The sequence below is a fragment of the Agelaius phoeniceus genome, chromosome 1 (genome assembly GCF_051311805.1).
Source record: "Agelaius phoeniceus isolate bAgePho1 chromosome 1, bAgePho1.hap1, whole genome shotgun sequence".
Taxonomy (NCBI): Eukaryota; Metazoa; Chordata; class Aves; order Passeriformes; family Icteridae; genus Agelaius; species Agelaius phoeniceus.
In genome coordinates, this window is record NC_135265.1 from 67,106,803 (window position 1) to 67,125,095 (window position 18,293).

At 41.6% G+C, this 18,293-nt stretch overlaps 1 protein-coding gene across 2 annotated transcripts; it reads right to left on the reverse strand.

The window, feature by feature from the left end:
* Positions 1–1,405: 1,405 nt before the first annotated feature.
* On the reverse strand, positions 1,406–17,639 carry LOC143694432 (uncharacterized). 2 transcript variants are annotated; one of them, XM_077180899.1, is made up of 4 exons: positions 17,368–17,638; positions 16,459–16,591; positions 11,974–12,115; positions 1,406–4,635 (listed from the first exon to the last, which is right to left on the reverse strand). In XM_077180899.1, the coding sequence occupies exons 1-4, from the start codon at positions 17,456–17,458 to the stop codon at positions 4,606–4,608; spliced, it is 396 nt and encodes a 131-aa protein (XP_077037014.1). In that variant the 5' UTR covers positions 17,459–17,638; the 3' UTR covers positions 1,406–4,605. The 2 variants fall into 2 exon arrangements, with proteins under 2 accessions (XP_077037014.1, XP_077037011.1); XM_077180896.1 differs by lacking the exon at positions 1,406–4,635 and adding an exon at positions 6,028–11,754 and having other exon boundaries at positions 17,368–17,639.
* Between the last annotated feature and the right edge of the window lie 654 nt (positions 17,640–18,293).

Genomic DNA, 18,293 nt, shown 5'->3' on the forward strand with positions numbered 1-18,293 from the left:
GCTGCCTTCCAGCAGGAAGGGCTTGAAGCCTGCTATTTGTCCTAGCATGAATAATAATAATAATAAACTTAAATAATATATAGGTGTCAGCATTTTTTTATAAGCCAAGGTACAGTTGTCTGATATGATTTCATATAAAGAGCACTCACAAAACATTCAGGAGGGGAGTCTAATGGACTTTTATTGCTCTGCAAGGAGGGAATGCAAAATCACAGAAGTTTTGAAATGCTTAAAAATAACTGAACTGAATGAAGTTCAGCATTTATTGAGCTTCAGACTGAAAAAGCAAAAATCTCCCAACCTTGCAATGTCTTCTGAGTTTTCTGTGAATTTGAAATAGCGCAGTAACTCTGGAAGTATCTTTTAGTGGCAACAGAAAATTAAGTTAAAATGTTATATGGAGGGAACTTGTCTCATCAGAGCAATGGGAGTGAAATTTAGAATCAAGTAAATGCTTTCATCTATTCAAGTAATTTGAATAATGTATAGCCCCCTGAATTAATAGGCAGGAAGTCAATCAAATTATTCTGTTAGCTTTATAAACCTCAGAAAGCCGTGGCTTGGGTGGATAAAGAATGTCAGCAGAGCTTGAGTGGCATTTAGCACTAGACAATTAATTTGGAAATGGGTGTTTAAAGGGCAGTAAATTTACTGCGTGCAACACAGTTCACTTTCCTGAAGCAGGTTTGTCTCTTAGGAAGAGTTGTAAAACTGAGTAGTGAGTAGTAGTAGAACTGCTTGGGCCTCCCCTGTGATGCCATTTGGGATCTGCTGGTATTTTATGGTCATGTCTGCTGGTTAAGACATTCTTCACTTTGATCACTTGCTGAGGTGCAGCAGCAGTTTAATAGAGATGTAGGGCTCTACATGTCATTTCACAAGCACTGAGGCTCCTGGAGATACATGGTGCTATTTGGACTCCCAGAGTGGTTGGTTATTAACTGTAATTATTTAATGAATGAAGTGGTAGTCACCTGAAAGTCCTGAAATGGAGGTTGATCAACAATATTGTAATAGTGGACAAGAAAGTGAATGCAGTTTAAGATCAGTGAGCTGTAGATCTTGTAGATAGCAGGCCACTGAAATTCAGCTCATTTGCTTATCTTCTGCAATAAGATTTTAATTTTCTGATGCCCTTTGTCATGTATGATAATATCTGGAATAAAGGACTCAGATGTGGCCTGACTGGTAAAGCAGCGCTACTGATTTCTTCTGTCAAGAGTCTGTTTCTAGCAACCTGAGACATTTGAGTCATTTTCAGTATCAGAATAACTTTTGCTTCTCTGGTAACTTTTTTTATATCATGCACTTATATTCATAAAACCTCTCAAGATTTTTTTTTTTTCAGGAGTAATTTGAAGTAGCAATGAATGTTAACTTACTAAATGTTAGCCCACAGAACTGTTTATAGGTTAAGTGCTTGGTCACAAAGTCCTTGTCAAAGTATTATCTTCTGGATTCCAACAGAAGCAACAAGAGACGTTCAGGCTCTTTGTAACCAAGTTGCGTGTAGTGATTTGTCAAGCAAACCAGCAAATAAATTTCTTTTGAAGCTCTGTTCAAAATGGACCTTAGTCTGAAATGCTGTGGAAGATCTCGGTGAACTGGATGTCTCTTGGAGAAATATCTGGGCACTGTGAATACAACAGAATAGCTCCCTAAATGTCAGCTAGGTGGGAGGAAAATCCATTTTGCTGTATTCACCAGAATGGTGGTGGCCAAGCTGGAAAAGGTCTGTCTTGAAGCATGCAGTTGCTTTTTCCATAGTGAAAGGAAACTACATGCATGCATGGGACACCTAGCTGCATGACACTGCATCATACACTGAGATATGCCTCCCTGGTATTAGGTCTCTTTTTCTCTCCTTATGGAAGTAAAAACCATTACACTTGAATTTACCAATAGAGTTGTCAAAGTCTGATCTGGTCTGGTGTTAATTTTGTTTCTTTTTAAATTAGACTGTTTTTTAAAATAGAATTGTTGCGTTTTGGGAGACTGTCCAGAGCAAAACAGGGTTGAATTGACTTCATGTAATGGACTGGCTTGAAAAACAAATTAATTGGGTTTTTAAAGAAAACACTATTATGCTTTGGCTGGGGTTGCATCGACACACCTTGTAAACTCAGCAGTACTTCTGAACAAAGCACAGAAGTAAATGTTTTCTTAGCTCTAACAATCATTGAGGCCATCTTTGGTTGTCACATTCCCTGTTCATATATTATTTTTATGCTCCCAGCATACAGAAACAGCAGCTAGGGGAAGTTTTTATTTTGCATTTGACAAGTTGCATTTTGCTATTTTTCAACTTGCCTTTTTCCCTCTTGCTGTGAGGAATTATGTCTGGGGCTTAGAAACTATAACTGTTGTTTAGAATTTCAACTTTATCTCTGCAACTTCTGTATTGCTGTCATTTTATTGTTTAGGTATTGGTTCCACTTCAGTTTAAATCCCTGACTTGGGGGCTTTCCAGCTTGTGCAGTTTCTAATCAAATTTTAGATGAGAGTACATTTTTTTTTAAATTGAGATTACAAAGTTGTTTATTTACTCCAGGAGAAGCAATTTAAGGAAAAAAAAAGGGAGTTATTAAAAACAAAAATTAACTAATCTTGGCAGTTACTTGCTTCTTCCTTCCAAAGTAGCCGAAATTAATGCTTAAAACTTAATGTTGAAAATTAATCACTTGATAGACACCGTATGCTTTGCTATCTTTCCAGTTGGTTGTATTGGGTCAGCTTTTCTCTACCTCAGAATTGGGCTGTGATTCAAACTGCATTATAATACAGGAAAAATGCGGGGATGCAGCTGTTTCATCTAGTTTTGGTTATTTATTACACTGGAAAATTTGTTCAGACCTTATCTAAGGCACCATAATTAGACCTTAGCAGCAGAACTTTTGAATTGCTTCATTCATGGCAGCATGGAAATGACTATGGAAAATGGGGGAAAGAGCAGGATTCTGGAGATATTCACTGCTGCTACAGGTTGGAGTGCAGACTAATGTAGAGAAGACAGGAAAACCATGTAAAGATAAAGAGCAATATTCAAGGGAGTGTTTATATGCTATACATATTTAATATAAGGATTATCACAGCTGGACTGATATCTTCAAAAGAGAACATTTGCACAGACAGATGGTGCTGCCTAGGGTCTGGTCACTCTGCAGCACTTACTACAAATGTGCTCACTGCTTTTTGTCCTCTGCAGCTCCATGCAAGGCTGAAAGCAGTGTGGAAATCAAGCCAAGCTTTGTGTAAAGGTTGGGAAGGTGCTCTCCAGGCCACAGGTGGGCCTGATATGTTGCAGCAGGCAGAGGGAGGAGGAAGGGGTTGGCCAGCTCCTGTGCTGCGTAGGTGCTCCTTGAGCGTGTACTTACGTAACCTTCCCAAAAAATCAGGCCCCGACAGCTCCAGAGAAACCTGGCTCGTTGGACTGCACGTATGCCACCTGAATTCAGAGGAGCCATTATCTGCAATCTGGCACCTCTTGCAGGGCAATTATGAGAGCCATGGTAAAAGGCAGGCAGTGGGTGAGGGTGGTGCCTCTGCTGGGGCTGCTGCCTGGAGCCCAGTGACCTGGGATGAGGCTGCACAAGGTGGAAGGGGCTCATGGTCCCCTCCAGCCTTGTAGAAGCCTTTTCTTCCCGGGAGAGAAAAAAACCTCAATCTGTCTGGGGATCTCCTACACTTGTTTGGTCTGTAGTCTCTATTTATCAGACCTGCCAGAGCTTTTTTCCCAAATGCTCTTAGCTGAAGGTAGACACATAAGAGAGTGTCCTCTCTTTCCAATCTGCAGCACCCAGAGCCAGATCTGCAGGTGATGTAGGTCTTTCTGGCTGGAATGGGTGCCTGAGAACATTGCTAAACTGCCTTGGGGCCAGGCACCTTGCTCTGTTGACTTCAGTGAGGATTACATGCTTTACCTGCTCAGGTGCTTTGAAAGAGACATCTGACATTTCTGAATGTCTAATCAGCTTGGAAAATCCTGATCTCCCTCTTTAATCTTTAGCTTCTCAGTATTCCAACGGTCTGGAAATTCGAATTGTTCTGAATATACGCTAGGCTTGCTAAACACACTTCTTGTGACTCTTCTTGTGCTGGTTATACATATGTCCTTAGAGAGTGGTGGCACAGCCCTTTGTCATAAACCATAAGCACAAATAGTTTCTGTAAGAGCCCTACATATCTTCTGCAGTTCCCATCTCTTCCACAAACTGTAGAAAATGCATCAATGTAAATGAATGATATCACCTCAATCCCATCAGCTTTAAGATGGCCCCTGGGGCTGCAATCTCCTGTTTTGCAATTACTTTTGCTTTTGTTTGCTCTTAGAGAGCTTCTAACTCCTGAACTACCCATCCTTCTGCTTTTCTCATCTTACTTGTTAACCTTTGGCCAACTACTTTCCTTACCATCTTTGAAGAATTTACTTACTTGAGTAATTTTCAGTGGTCCATATGATCACAATTGGCTTCCCAGTTGCCTCTTCTTGATTTCAACTCATATGAGCCATGAATAAAATTTTCTTGAAGCAGGGTGGATTTTGCTTGATGCTTGTACTGAACTGCTTTTCCTTCATTTGGATGTCACTTCTCATTTGCTTTTTCTTCAGAGATATAACTTCAATATATTATAGAACTGAAAAGTTAATTGGATTTAAAAGGAAAACAACATTTTCAGTCTTTACATAAAAATCCCCATCTTTGATCCTACATATTAAACCCAAATCACAAAAAAAGCTCCTGAAGAACAACTTTTCTGTGAAAAATCTTGTGCTGAATTTTATAAGTTGACAAGTTTGGCCCAATCTTTGCTTCTTATTTAAAGATAACCCTCCTGCCCCTCCAAGTAATTACTGGAAATCTCTGTGGAAATTTTACACAAAATGGGCTTTTATTATCTGAGTCCTGGTATTGCTTGCTGTAGGTTTCCCCTTAACCTCTGGCAAAGTTTGGTCAGTTGCTCAACTTAGTTTGCTCAACTGGAAAGAGCTGCTGCTTTGGGTGCCTTCTCACTCCCTACTCTGATTTTACCATTCTGATATTTATTAGCCATAGATATTTTCTTTATTCCTTATACTGTGGCCACATCCATGTAAATCTCTCAGCAGTCTGGTCTTGCTAATGTTTCACATCAGGAGATTATACTGGCTCACATGCTGTGTACTGCAGGGGAGGGGTGGGCAAATCCATGTACGTGTTGTTATTTGGGATTTTTTTTCCCCTGTTGTAGTTACAGCTTTCCATTTTCATTTAAAAATCTCAAAGCACTCACTACCCTTGTAGGAGGCTACTGTTTCCTCTCTTATTTATTTTGAGTTTAGAAGACTTATAAAAACAAATTCTCTATGAAGTGTGTGAATGATCTGATTTTTTTCCCTGTTGACATTGATAACTGGAGAGAAAACAAAATCTCATGGAAACATGGCTATCAGAAGTTAGGGAGGAGGCTTTCCCCTGATATTTAAATGAGAACTATAGCAGCCAAAGGACTGTTAAAGTGTAAGGTTGGATGTAAGCAAAGTTGAATGAAGATGCACCAGAAGGTAGATTTTTGTGCTGGCAAAATGCCTGGAACTTTTGAGGGATATTGAGAAATAGCCTAAGGCCCCAAACCTTGCGGCTTTCAAGGATTGCTCCTCTCTGCCTTATACCATTTGTTTGTCTTTAATTTTTTAAGAAAGTCTTTCAAATAAAGTTCTGACTTGAGACCAGTACTTCTGGAAAGGTTAACTGAGCCATGAAGTTTGTTTGTTCAGCTTGGGGTGGCTTGCCAGCATGGGTGCTTTGTTTTATTTTTCTTTTCTTTTTCCTTGTGGTAAAGTGATGTTATATCTTTGTCTAGTCATCCTTACTGTGTATATATTAATGCATTTCCCCTTTCTTCTGTGCTTCCCAGCCCAAAGCAGTGTTTTAGCTTCACATGCTTGCAAAAGACCCGGGTGGTGTTCCACTGTGGATGGAGGTGACATCTGGTAGAGCAGAGGGTAGGAATTTTTTCTTTTTTTTTTCCCCTCTGTTGTTTTTTTTTTTTTCTTTTTTTTCTTTTTCCCTGTCCTGCCTGGACTTGAAATGTGAAGTGGGAATAGAGGTAACTGACCTGGCTTCTGGGCTGCACAGCGGCTTTACTGCCATGTGCTCTGGTTCAGTGATGCCAATAGAGATTCTGCAGCCAGCACACTTGCTCTTGGTCTGGTGCCTGTGTAATTCTGGCTGCTGTGGTTTGTGGAGGCCTAAAAGGAATTGCAGGATTTTGGTATAGGGCAGAATGTGTTGGAATGGTGTTTTCAGCAATTTAAGACCTGGGTTATTGTTTGGTTTGTTCTTTTTTTTTTTTTTTTTTTTCCTAGTTGGGCTCTCAAAGGTGTTTAAGGTTCAGCTTTGGGGAGGACATGGGAGAGCAGCACAGTGTTCATTAACATGCCTTATCTGCACGTGTGAAAATACGCTTTTGTACAAAGGGTTGCTGCTTGTTTCCCACACTTGTGGGGAAAAAAGGTGTGAAATTTGGAGCACGTTCAAGGAAAAAACAGTTGGCTCCTTTTACCTCAGGGCAACGCAAGACTGGCCCCTTGCCATGCTTTGGACCCTTTGCTCCCATTTGCAGAGTGAGGCCAATGCTCCAAGAGAAGGAGGAGCTGGAGGAGGAAAGGCAGGGCAGGGATGCACAAGGAGGCCACTGGGCTGGGTACAGGACTGTGACCTGCAGGGGCTGCACACCGAGCTGAGCCACAGAGCAGCCAGGAGTGCTCCTCGAAGCTCCTGCCCTGCCGCGCTGGGTGTGCAGGCGTTTGGAAAGAGGCATGTTTGGGCATGCATGGAAGCCTCTTCCACGCTTTATGGTTGGTGCAGCTTGCAAGGAGAAGCTGTCATTTTTTCCCAGGGTGTGTAGAACCAGTTTCACTGGTCCAGCGTGCGCTGCAGCGGAGGAGCCGAGGGTTGTCGTGAAAGGGGCTGTGACAGACCTGTCTCTTGGTGCTCCTACTCTTTGGGAAGGGTACAGACATGGAGCTGGGAGCCTGGGCTGGCTGTCCTGGCCATCTGCAGAAACACCTGCTTTTCTCTCCATGCAGTGTTGCAGGGTTATCAGCCACTCACCAAGCATTGTTTCAGGCAGTGATCATGGAGCTGTTAGCCGAGTGTGTCTTTCTTTAGGAAGACTTTTAATTTTACTTTTATTTTTCTTCCATTTATGTTGTCAAATTTGGTACTTCCAATGTCCCTGCTTCTCCAGCAAATTTCTCAGGGTGCTATTGCCAATTTTCTGGATTTTTATTGTGTCCTGGGGCATTTCGTGTGGTGTTTTTTTTTTTTTTCCTTGACTTGCAAGGTGCTGGCATCTTCTGAATTTGGGAATTTTGAGTTGCACAAAATACAGTTCTAATTCTGGTGATGATTCGCTTTAATTTACCAGTGCAAAAAATATTTATGAATAAATTTCATTTTCCACTCTTGTTTCTCCTAAATCTTTTCCTTGACCGAGTGACTTGTAGTTACCTAAAATAATTGGCATCGGAAGTGCTGCAGTAGTCACTGCAAAAGCCACTTTCAAAATAATTACACCAGAAGCTAGTCAAGTTGTGTAATCTCCTCCTCACTGCGACGTTGTGTGGGCAATGCTGGTGGATTCTCTGGGCTCTGCTTTTCGAGACATCTTCCTTTGTGGTGGTTCTGGGCATGCCAATGCACAAAGGAAACCTGCACTGGATTCTGTCCTGCAAATTGTCACCCTCTGAAATGAGCATGGAACTACTTAGGGCCTTGCTCTTGACAAACCTTCGCTTGCAAATGATTTTCACTTAGCCAATCTTTGTCAAAAAAAAAAAAAAAAAAGAGAAAGGTTTTGGAAGCTCAGGATTTCAGGGTAGTTCAGTAGAGTCTAGATCTCAGGTTTGGTTTAGTAAGGGTGCTGGCCACACAACTTCTGGGAAACAGTTTCTTCACCCCTCTACTATCCACATCCTCTTTTCACTCCCTTCTGATATTGCAAGCATGCCAGGTTTGTCAAGAGGAGTTAATAGATATAGACTCAACCCCGAAACTAAAGGGGGTGGTTGGAACCACCTTAGCTTGATTCATAAGTAGAGCGTTTTCAGTGTTGCACTCTGTCAACAGCACTTGTCCTTTTTTTTTTTAAGCTCAAATTTTTTAGGATTAAATGTTAAAAATGTCTGAAGACTTTGTGATAAGTTTTTTTTGGTTTTGCGGGTTTTTAATTTTTTTGTTATTTTTGGGGTACTTTATAAGGAATGGAAGTGTGTCTGGAGCTAGTGGAAGAAGCAGTCCAGATTCAGGACAAAAGCTGGAATGTTATGTTCCACTTTAATTCAATATCTTTTGGCTAAAAAATCTGAGCATGTCAGAATCCTTAATTCCAAATCTTTGTGGAAGACAGAAAAATGTATTTCCCAGCCCTGCAGAGAAAAAAGGCTGCTTCATTGACATTTGCTGGGAAAAAAATTGTCTGACAGGAATGTTCTATGAATGCTTGTGTGTGAAGAGCATAGAGCATCCCTGCTAATGCACATACAATTGCACAAATGTGTGCCTGCAGGTTTGTATCCTTTATCACAGAACTAAATAACTAATAGTTTAGCCTGTGTGTTTCACAACTTTTGTGCGGCTCTGTAGATCCAACTGAAAGGTACAGCAGGAACAGCTTGAGAGGCATATGTGGGTTTATTCCCTCTCACTACCTCTGTTCTCATCAGGCATATTTCTGCCAGTCAATTGGACTTTGCATGGTAAGGATGTCATTAAAATAGAGTAAAATCAATGAAAGAACCAAGCTTTTTTTTTTTTTTTTTTTCCATACAAACATTGCACTGAAAAATCTGTTTCTGCTGTAAAGTGGTGAAACAAGCACTGCCCAGTACTGATGGGTTCTTTAAAACCATCAGAAGGCACGAAACACAATTATTTTTCTCTCGCAATTCATTTTCTGCAGATAAGCACATTTCACAACGGTGTGCAGTCCCCCCCTGGAGCCCCCAGGCTCTGCTTCTGGTTCCAGTCACAAGTGCACGCACAGGCTGCAGGAGGGGGTGACAACGTGTTTGAAAATACCTCTACATTGGCACAGCTATGGGCCTTGCTGTGGGTTTTACCTTATGAATGTTGGTTTGAGGAGAGGTTGGGGCTTCCAGGGCCAGGCTCTGCTGGTCTTCTCCTTCTCTTCAGTGCATAAACTGTAATTGTATGGCCATGCTGTCCTGTCCCTGTGCCACTGCCCTTGCCTCTGCCAGAGTCACTTCCACAGCACGATTCCTCCAGGAGCACTATCCCGATATTGTGGGCAAACATCCCTGTTGTGGCTGAGGGACCTATGCAGCAATAACTGCTTCTGCCCCTTCTCTCATTAAGTTGGTTTGGACTCTGGCATAACCGGGGCCTTAAGCACAGTGAAAAATCTGCATTAACAGCCAGACCCATAGCTTGGTGTGGGGCTCCTGGAGAGCCACCTCTGGAAGGCAGGAGCAGTGTCCATGGGCTGAGCATTGTGTCAGCCTTGGGGCTCTCCAGAGGAGACCAACACTGCTGGGACATGTTCGAGATGACAGCATGCCCCCAGGTGAACAGGAATGCTGAAATCGCATGGTTGTCCTTCTCTTCCTGTAAGCCTGTGCAACAGGGCTGAAAATGCATTTTTCACATGTATTTTCTGCTTAAGAATGGGAGGCAGCATAAATAAACTTGCAATTCAGTCTCACCTCTGTGCAAAACTGAAAAATATCAGCCAGTTAGGTGGTTTAAAGCACATTAATATTTAATTCCTACTCTAAGGATAGGCCAGTAGGGGAAGCTGGAAAAAGTTTACCATATTCTTATTATTTTTGCCTGTGGGCAAAAGTCCAACAAATCTTTCAGGAGAGAGATAATTACGTGAGGACGGTGCGGAGCCGTGTGTTGTAGCACACGTGAATGCTGACCTGGCTGTTCCCAGCAGCCAGCAGGGCTGCTGTGATGCTCAGAATTACATTTCCTTCTGGGAGACTGCAGGAGAAAGAGCTGAGGGATTGGGGTGGAAGCAGGAGGGGCTTGCTCAATAACAAATCCTCAATTTTTACCTTGTTGAGCATTCAGAGAAACAAGGGATGCTGATGAGGGATTGGAGACCAGTTTGGAGTCTGAGCATCTTCCTTCCCCCTCTATGCCAGGGCTTGCTATTGCAAAAGACCTGATGGGAGGTGATGATACAATTTGTGGTCAGATAAGGGTGTGCATATTTATGCAGGCTGTAGGAGGTGGGAGAAGGAGTCCTTGTGCAGGAAATGTAATGTTATTTGAAGAAACATGCCTCTTGACCACTCTAGTTGGCCTTTTCATTGCAGTTCTATTTTTAACATTCACTAAGGGATTCCATATGGATGGAGTTTTTTCCTTAATTTTTTATTCCCTCCCCCCGGTTTTGTTATTTTTTTTCCTTTCTTGGAGGGGCCACAATGGTGGGAGAATGAGGCCTTGACAATGTTTACGGTAGTTTTGTGATCAAAGCTGAAAAATGGGCCGTGATGTCAGGGAGCTTCCAGCTAAGCTGCTGGGTAATACAGTCTGGCTATATGGAGAGATACGAGGGCGAAAAAGGCAGACGCAAAAAACAATAGGGTGCAAAAAATGGCTTTGCCCCGTCTTTAATGGGTACTTTTTTTTTTTTTTAATATTTGATTGTGGATAAGCAATAGGCATGCCTACCTGTAACTCCAGAAACACATTTTGGATTGCTTAAATTACAGCAAAGGGGTGTGTTTTATATGTAAAACTTGTGCATGTGTATTTTTTTGTGTGTGCGTGCGCCTTTTATTTCATTCAAAAGAAAGGCCTGTGAGGACTTGAAAAAGAGGAGGATACTGTCTCTTTATGAATACTAATAAGGAAATCAAGGGGGACAATGGCACTTCAAGTTTCATCTTTCCATTTCCTAGAGGCGCAAACTCTGCAAGTTGTCACCTTGGTGTATTCAGTGCCTCTTGAAGCACTAGACTCCTCCAGAGAGAATGTCAGCCCCAGCCCTGGGCAGTTTTGACAAACAGAGTATATATTGATACATGATAAAGTATGCTAGAAATCACCCCAGCGCTAAAGGCTACTATAGTTTTAATATCATCATTTGAATTAACAAGCATTCTGTGGAGAAATAATGAGCTTTCATTATTCAGAACATCATCCTTACCCCGGGAACTCAGAAACCATTAGCTCTTGAGAACTTAATGAAAAGATGATAAAGAATGTTTTAGATAAAAGTTTGAACGGGTGCACTTGGTAACTAAGGTAAAATATTAATGTTTCTCCCAGTGATGAATTGCTGTTGCTAAACTCGTGCTTGCTGAGGAGATGGAGGGGCACGTAGGTGTTCCTGTGGGCAGTGGATGGGATGGAGGGCTGTCACGCACTGCCAGCATGCCTCATGCTCCTGCCTGCATCCTTTGTTGAAAGGGATGGGAGAAGAGAGAAAGTTGGGTATTCAAATCTCCCCATCCTCCCCAGCAGCTATTTTCCTGCCATGGGACTGAAGCTAAAAATCCTTTCTTGTAGGAATTCCCCCCCACTTTTATTTTTTTTTTAAAATTTATTTAACATGATAGGCAATGCAATACAGCCAAGAGGGAGTGGGAAGGAGTATAAGGAACAAAATGATCCAGCGCAAAAAAATTGAGTCCTGAAGCTGCTGACCTTAGGCTCATTTTGGGCAGATCTGAGGCGCTCAGGCTGAGCGTGGTTGCCACTTGCTGAAATTCCATATGGGTGGCTTGCTACATGTCTGCAATAAAAACCCCCGGTGCAATAAACGAAGAAAAAAAATATATAAAAGTTTAAATTTTATTGGGTGTAAAGCTCTTAAAGAACTGCTGTTCACAAAGAGTATAAAGATTGCTGAGTCTTGGTGTACATACCCCTACTAAAACGTGTTAGTCCTGCTGTTTTCTTTCTTTAACTGTAGCAATTTGCTTTCTTGCTGTTCTATAATCCTTGCACTTACCAGCATGGAGGGCTCGCAGCCTGCTTCCACCTGTGGGCAGCTGGGAGAGGCTGTCTGTCCTTCCGAGGCAGGTGGAGAAGTGCTTGGAGACCCCCGAGGTTGGTATTGCTGTGGAAGGATTCGTTCTCGCTGAACAACGCGACTGGGGGGAGGAGAAGGAAAACAAATGGGAATAAACTATCACATAAACAGTCTTAAGTCACAGTGTTTGCTGCTAACAGATGCATTTAGGTAAATGCTGTTACCTCAAGAGGTGTTATCTTCTGGGGATCCTTATCATAATTTTGTTTTAAATCTGAACAGCTGTTGTTTAACTACCACAGACCACAATTTATCTACAGCTTGAGGCCATAAAGGTACCTTTATTACACTCTCTTTCTTTTTTTTTCTTCCATTTGATTTAATTTCAGTGTGTCTGACACCAAAATGCTATATACAATTTGCATATTACAATATGCACTATTGCAGATTCCATACACTGCTAAATGGGAAAATCGGAGCAGAATGGTAAATGGGGAAAGCTTGCAATGACAAATAAAAGAGGAAGATGAGCTCCCATGTTTCATTTACATGTAAAATATTCTGACAATTGTTGTTTCCCCAAGAACAAAGAGCTGGTTTTTCTAGGGTGACTGGTTTATGATGGCTGGAAGAAAAAAAAAAGGATGTTTTTTTTGGCACTGGAACAGAAGCATGCTTATCTGAATTGAGCCCTGGGGCTTGCCATATATTTGGAATAAAACTTAAGTCTTACTTAAGAAACCAAAAATATGGAAGCATGAACCATAGTGTACTAAGACTAAAAATTACCTCTCTCTGGACAGAATACAGGAAAGGACTTTAGGAAAAGATAATTTTGTTCTGAGTCGCCTGGTCTTTTGTAGTTAATCTCTGAAGTTTATTATGGGGCACAGGGAGGGAGAAGTGTTGCAGATGTGGCATAGTGTGTGGTGTACATGGGAAATTGTGGTTTTGTAGGGGATTCTTCTAACATGTACATCTCAGATGACCCAGGTGGTATCTTCCAGCCCTTGGTTGCTGCTTCCCATCCTGCCCAGTAATCTGTGCCTCTAGACCCGAATTTCTCATTGCCCTGCTGCAGAAAAGGTGCACAGCTCTCTCTGTACTTCCCTTTTCCTTGAGGAGGCAGGAGGTCTTTGCCTCCAGAGTTGTTGGTCTGGCAGCTTTCACCAGCACAAAAGCTATGGTAAGAAGTCTCCCAAATGTAAAGTTTTATGTAAGAATTTGACTTTGAATAACCCTTAACATTTAACCCAAACCTCTGGAGTTCTGCTTTGTTAGTTTTTCTTTGGAATAAATAGTAGTAATAACACTTCAATTATATGTATAGTGGCTTGATGACAGAAAGGACATCTCACCACTTTTGCTCCCATTTCCTCCATCCTAGCCATGAATGTGGAAGCTGTATGTGTCTTTGAGAGTAGGTGGATGTTGTTGAGCTGTTTTCCTTAGTGCAGAATTCATTAATCTGTTGGCACTTATCAAAAAAAAAAAAAACCATAACTCAGCTTCTAATTGACCTTTCATATTCCAACATCCATCACATAATATGAGACTGTTTAGCTTGGCTTTTCAAGGACAGTGTGGAGAAAAAACATCTTGTAGAGGGGAATTGGGCTGGGGCGTATGTGACCTCTAAAAACCTGTCCTTTGATGGCACTTGTGGATGATGTTGGTGATCAAACTATGCTGTGATCCCATCCACCAAAAATTTCTTTTTTCTCTGAAATCTATCCTGGCCAATTTAATCTGTCAGTTGAAGTTTCCCCATTTGTGTCCTTTAGGTATTGCACAGAGCTCAGTGTCTTGCATGTGAACAGTAGTGGGTTTTATTGAAGTACGTGCAGGTATGAACCGGCGGCTAATGTCTCTTGTATAATATTGCTCCTGAAAGAACAACTCCACAAAGAATACTGTCTAGAATTACAGGGCAAGAGCAAGTCAACAGTTAATTGGCTGTGCTGTAATTACTTCTAGATGCATAATGTGCAATACTTATAGGACTTGTAGAAGTGGCATACAAATTTCACAGTGGTCTCTTGGTACTTTATCATGTGTGGAGGATTTTGGTAGTCTCTGTAGATCTTGGGATTAATGGTACAGATATAATTTATTCCTGCTCTGCTGTTTTAAATAGTGTGGGGTTTTTTTATTTTCCTCTTAAAAAAATAAATTAAGTCTGTCTTTAATTGTCTCAAAGGCTAGACTGAAAAATAGGACAGATGCTGTTCAAAGGCTCTGTCATTCTTTTCTAGGATGGAAGTAATTCCACTTGCTTTTTGTTTGCTTGGAGTGCCTCACACTTCTGCTGGTGTGTGGCAACCGCATGTCATGTGCTGTGGTACCACAGCCCAGTGGGTTGCAGACCTTACAAAGGTCCGGATGAATATGGACAGTGAGACGGATGTAGTTTTTGAATATCTGGAACCTGATTTTCCCCATCTTTAACCTCAGGGTTCATAATATGTAATTTCACTGAGCATATGGAATGACTATTTTAGTCATATTGGGCAAAGATCTGAAACGGCCAAGAGCTTTGTGTGTGGGAATATGAATGAGATCTTTAGAAACAAGGCCAGGCAACAGTAAATTCTTGACCTGGCTATGTCTCATGGTTTCAACAGTCCCCAGAGCTGTGGCTCTTTGGATGTTATCCAAGCCTCTGAAGTCAACCATAATCTTTCCCACTGCAGCCGTGAAGAGGCTCTGCAATTTGGTGGCACAGCAAGCACATTTCAGGGCTGCTGAAATCACACTTCAGAAGCCAGCTCGGAGGGACTTGTGTGCACGTGAGGTTTGTATGTGCTTGGTTCACTCATCTCAAGTGACGTGGATACAGAAGTCAAAGTGAAGCTTTATAACATGGACTTTGGAATCCCCAAAATGTCATTTGTATTTTACCTTATTAAATATGGAAATTGTGTCAAAGGTAAATGTCAAGGGGCTATAAAATTACCCTTCTTATCTCCTGTACGTTTATCAGTTGATAAATGGAAAGAAGCTGCTGCCAAAATAACTGTGAATGAATAATTTATAAATGACTGATGCATCGTGTATGTTGTTTCAGGCAGAAAACAGTAGGACATCAATAATCAAAAGAAGTTGGATTAATTTAGCAGTATTTTGCTGTTAATTTTTTTATCTAAATGCCGCAGTCTGGACCTTTGTTATGAGGTCCTTCTCTTTGTCGCTAAGGACTGATCTACAGATCACTGAAATCAATAGAGTCAGCTGTTTACTTCAGCAGGCTGTGAATCAAATCTATAATATGTATATATAGCTTTTTTCCCTGCTTTTATAGTGCTCTGAATTTGAATTTCTTTAACGCTACGTGTCTTAGTGTGGAATTTGGTTCACATGTTTCTTCCCTATCCGCTTTCCTGTCTCAGGATCCGCTGAATGTCTCAGACAAGAAATTTGGAGAACTTGATGGAACAAGGATGGGGGAAAGGTGACTGCAAAAAAAAATTGCATATCCTCTCCTATCTTTCATTTTTTGTTTTTATTCATGCAGGGAAAACTGATTTCTTGAAACTTAGATTTCTATGTAAGGTAGACTTTTTTCCAGCATGTATTTTTCTCATGCCTTCTCCTAAATAGAGAACATTTCAGAGATTTTTAGCACTGACCATTGTGAATAAGGTTAAACACAGAAGAGGTGAACTAGATTCTTTCTTTCTGTTCTTTTTCATGTGATTTAAATATGGCCCATTTTGCCCATCACATGACAGAGCTGCCAGAGATTGCCTCAAGCTAGTTTATGGCTTTAACTAAAGGTCATCTTAGGGGGGAAAAAAATCCCATTGAGCAGGGGGAGGAGAAGAATATATTTAAAAAAATACATTAAAATGGATTTTAAGCATTTGTTCTGAAGAATACAGATGAAAAAGAGAAGCTGCCATTATATTGCAATGAGTCAGGAGAAAAAAAATAAAACCACCACCACCAATAATCATAAAAAACTCCCTTCCTCTGCGTAGCACAGTGCCTCACAATAGAAGGGTGCATGAAGCAACTGCCTGGATTTTGTTCTACAGCTTTCTCTACCTGACCTAGATATCTGGCTAGCAGTTCACCACTGCAGAAAATGCCCTAGTGCAAAACTCCTACTCCACTGGCTGCTAATAAGAGCAATTCTCACATCCACAGCTCTGCATCCATCCTCACCATGTAATTGGTCTGGCTCTCCCAGCTAGCTGCCTCTCCTCCTGTAGGCCCACACTGGGAAGAGAAATCCCAGACCTCCTGAAGGCTAAGGGGCTCCAAAACTGTGCTATGTTATCAACAGCTACATGGTTAGCTAACTGCTGTGACTAAATGGAGATTGGGAAGCACTGCAGGCAAGGGATGAAAAGTGATGCCCTCCCATAGCACAATGCTGATATGCAGAATTGGCCAAAACAACAAAACTTCACAGACAGTGCAGCAGAAGGCATTGGCTCTCTTGTTTGGGCATTTTATTACCTGGAGCTAAATGTGCAGAGAAGGGAGATAATGAAGTACTTGACTAATTCAGTGTGATCCAGCTGGCTAAGCCAGAGGGGCTGTAGAGCAGGAAAAGCTACAGAACTCACTGCTAGCCATTTTCCCTTGATACCTGTGAAGCCAAAACAAAGAAGTGCAGAGATCAAAAAGCAGAGCAATATCAATATCGGGAAAGGGGAGGGGGACAACGAAAGGGGAGGAGAAATCTCTAAGATTGCCCCCCCCCCCCATCCTTTCTCCCTTCTGTGCTTTATTTAGTAGTGGGGGGGGAGGGGAAGGTTATTTTCATTTGCCTCATGCTAACTTCTAATTTATTTGAGAAATTCACCAACCACCCAAACGTTTAGTGCCCCATGTATCACAATACTCAATGCCAGCCTAATTTTTTAAATTTTATCTACCGTTTGTGCTTGGGGGAAAAAAAAGACAGGTTTTGTAATGCAGGCACGTGCAACGGTAGCGTGTTCAAAACCCCATATTCCTCCCCTTTTCCACAGCTTAAAAGGCTAGATAAACTATACAATTCTTATCCAGAGGGAAATTAGAAAATGTAAAGTGTGTAAATCCCTCTCCCCAGCTCCTAGGCATTGGTTGGTTTTTGCTGCTGCATGTAGGTTTTTTTCCTCCGACAACCCAGCTATTTAAGTACACAAGACACATTGCTTGCTCCGTCTCTTCCCCTTCTCTGACTTCTCCCCACTATCTGACTATGGAGTACAATGCCATTCAAGCTGTTGCCCAAATTAGACTATAACAAAAAAGCTGGTAGTAAAAAAGCTGGTAGTCAGTGAAAGGGAGTTACCATATTTTATTAAAGATAGAAAGCCAAACTTCATACCTGGTGTAATGTAGGTGCAATGCCATGAAAGGAAATGGAGAAATACCTACCTCCAGCAGGGCTGAGTTGAGCTTGTGGTACTCTCATCATGGCTGCCAGGGACTGAATCACTGCTGACCAGTCTACCTGCTGTTCATACATTCTTTTTTTAAATTCTTTTTTAAATCTGAAGACAGGCAGACACTATGCATCATTCAGAGATGAGCATCACAAACACGCTTTGCAGGGAAGGCAACCACAGCAGACTGCCAATGCTCTTCCAGTGCCAATTACAGTGATGGTTTAATCGTAAAAGCAGATTCACTAAAATAGGATCAGAGCCAAGGCGTTTGTGATTTGGAAGCTTGTGCTAACTTTTGATAGTTATCATCAGGGGCAGCTGATGTGACATCACCCTGCAACTCTGACTCATATTTTTAATGGACCACATGCCTTTGCATGATAATTTTGCTGCTAGAGTTAGCTTGGCATTAGCTCAAGAGACAGAAACACCAGCAACAAAATCAGAAGATGTGTTGAGAGTTTGCAGTTGTCATGGAAATCTGGGGTAGTTGCTGGTGCTTGCCTCCCTTCTAAAATGGAAGTCCATGTTTTCTCCCTTCAGCCTGGAAGCTAACAAAAAGGACGAGAGGTGGCTGCTCTCTGACAATGTGGATTTGAAGATACAGGAAGCTCCTTTTAGGGTCATGTATAATTTTTTTCAGAAATATTTGTTGCCAATAAAATACTTTCAGCATTGGAAAAATCTACCTTTCTTGCCCATTTTTTTTTTCCCTCCAAATGGTGGTGTTGTGACCATAATATGTCTGGAGAACACCTTGCAAAGGGTAGTCTTGGGTGTTAGCAGTGAAGGGGCAAATGTGAAGTGCTGGCTTGTGCTAAGCCTCTGCTGTTGTGGTGGATTTCACTGGTGTATTGGACCCCTTTTGAATGGGAGCAGCCTGTGCTCTCCATGAGAGAACATGGGAGTTACAAG

What these genes read in the sequence shown, in the direction of transcription:
- LOC143694432 (XM_077180896.1), bottom strand. Translation starts at nt 17,458, where the DNA reads ATGTATGAACAGCAGGTAGACTGGTCAGCAGTGATTCAGTCCCTGGCA. An exon ending in CTCTGCACATTTAGCTCCAG is followed by an intron (nt 12,116 to 16,458) that starts GTAATAAAATGC and finishes TCCTCCCCCCAG; the next exon opens with TCGCGTTGTTCAGCGAGAAC. An exon ending in GCTGCGAGCCCTCCATGCTG is followed by an intron (nt 11,755 to 11,973) that starts GTAAGTGCAAGG and finishes TTTTTATTGCAG; the next exon opens with ACATGTAGCAAGCCACCCAT.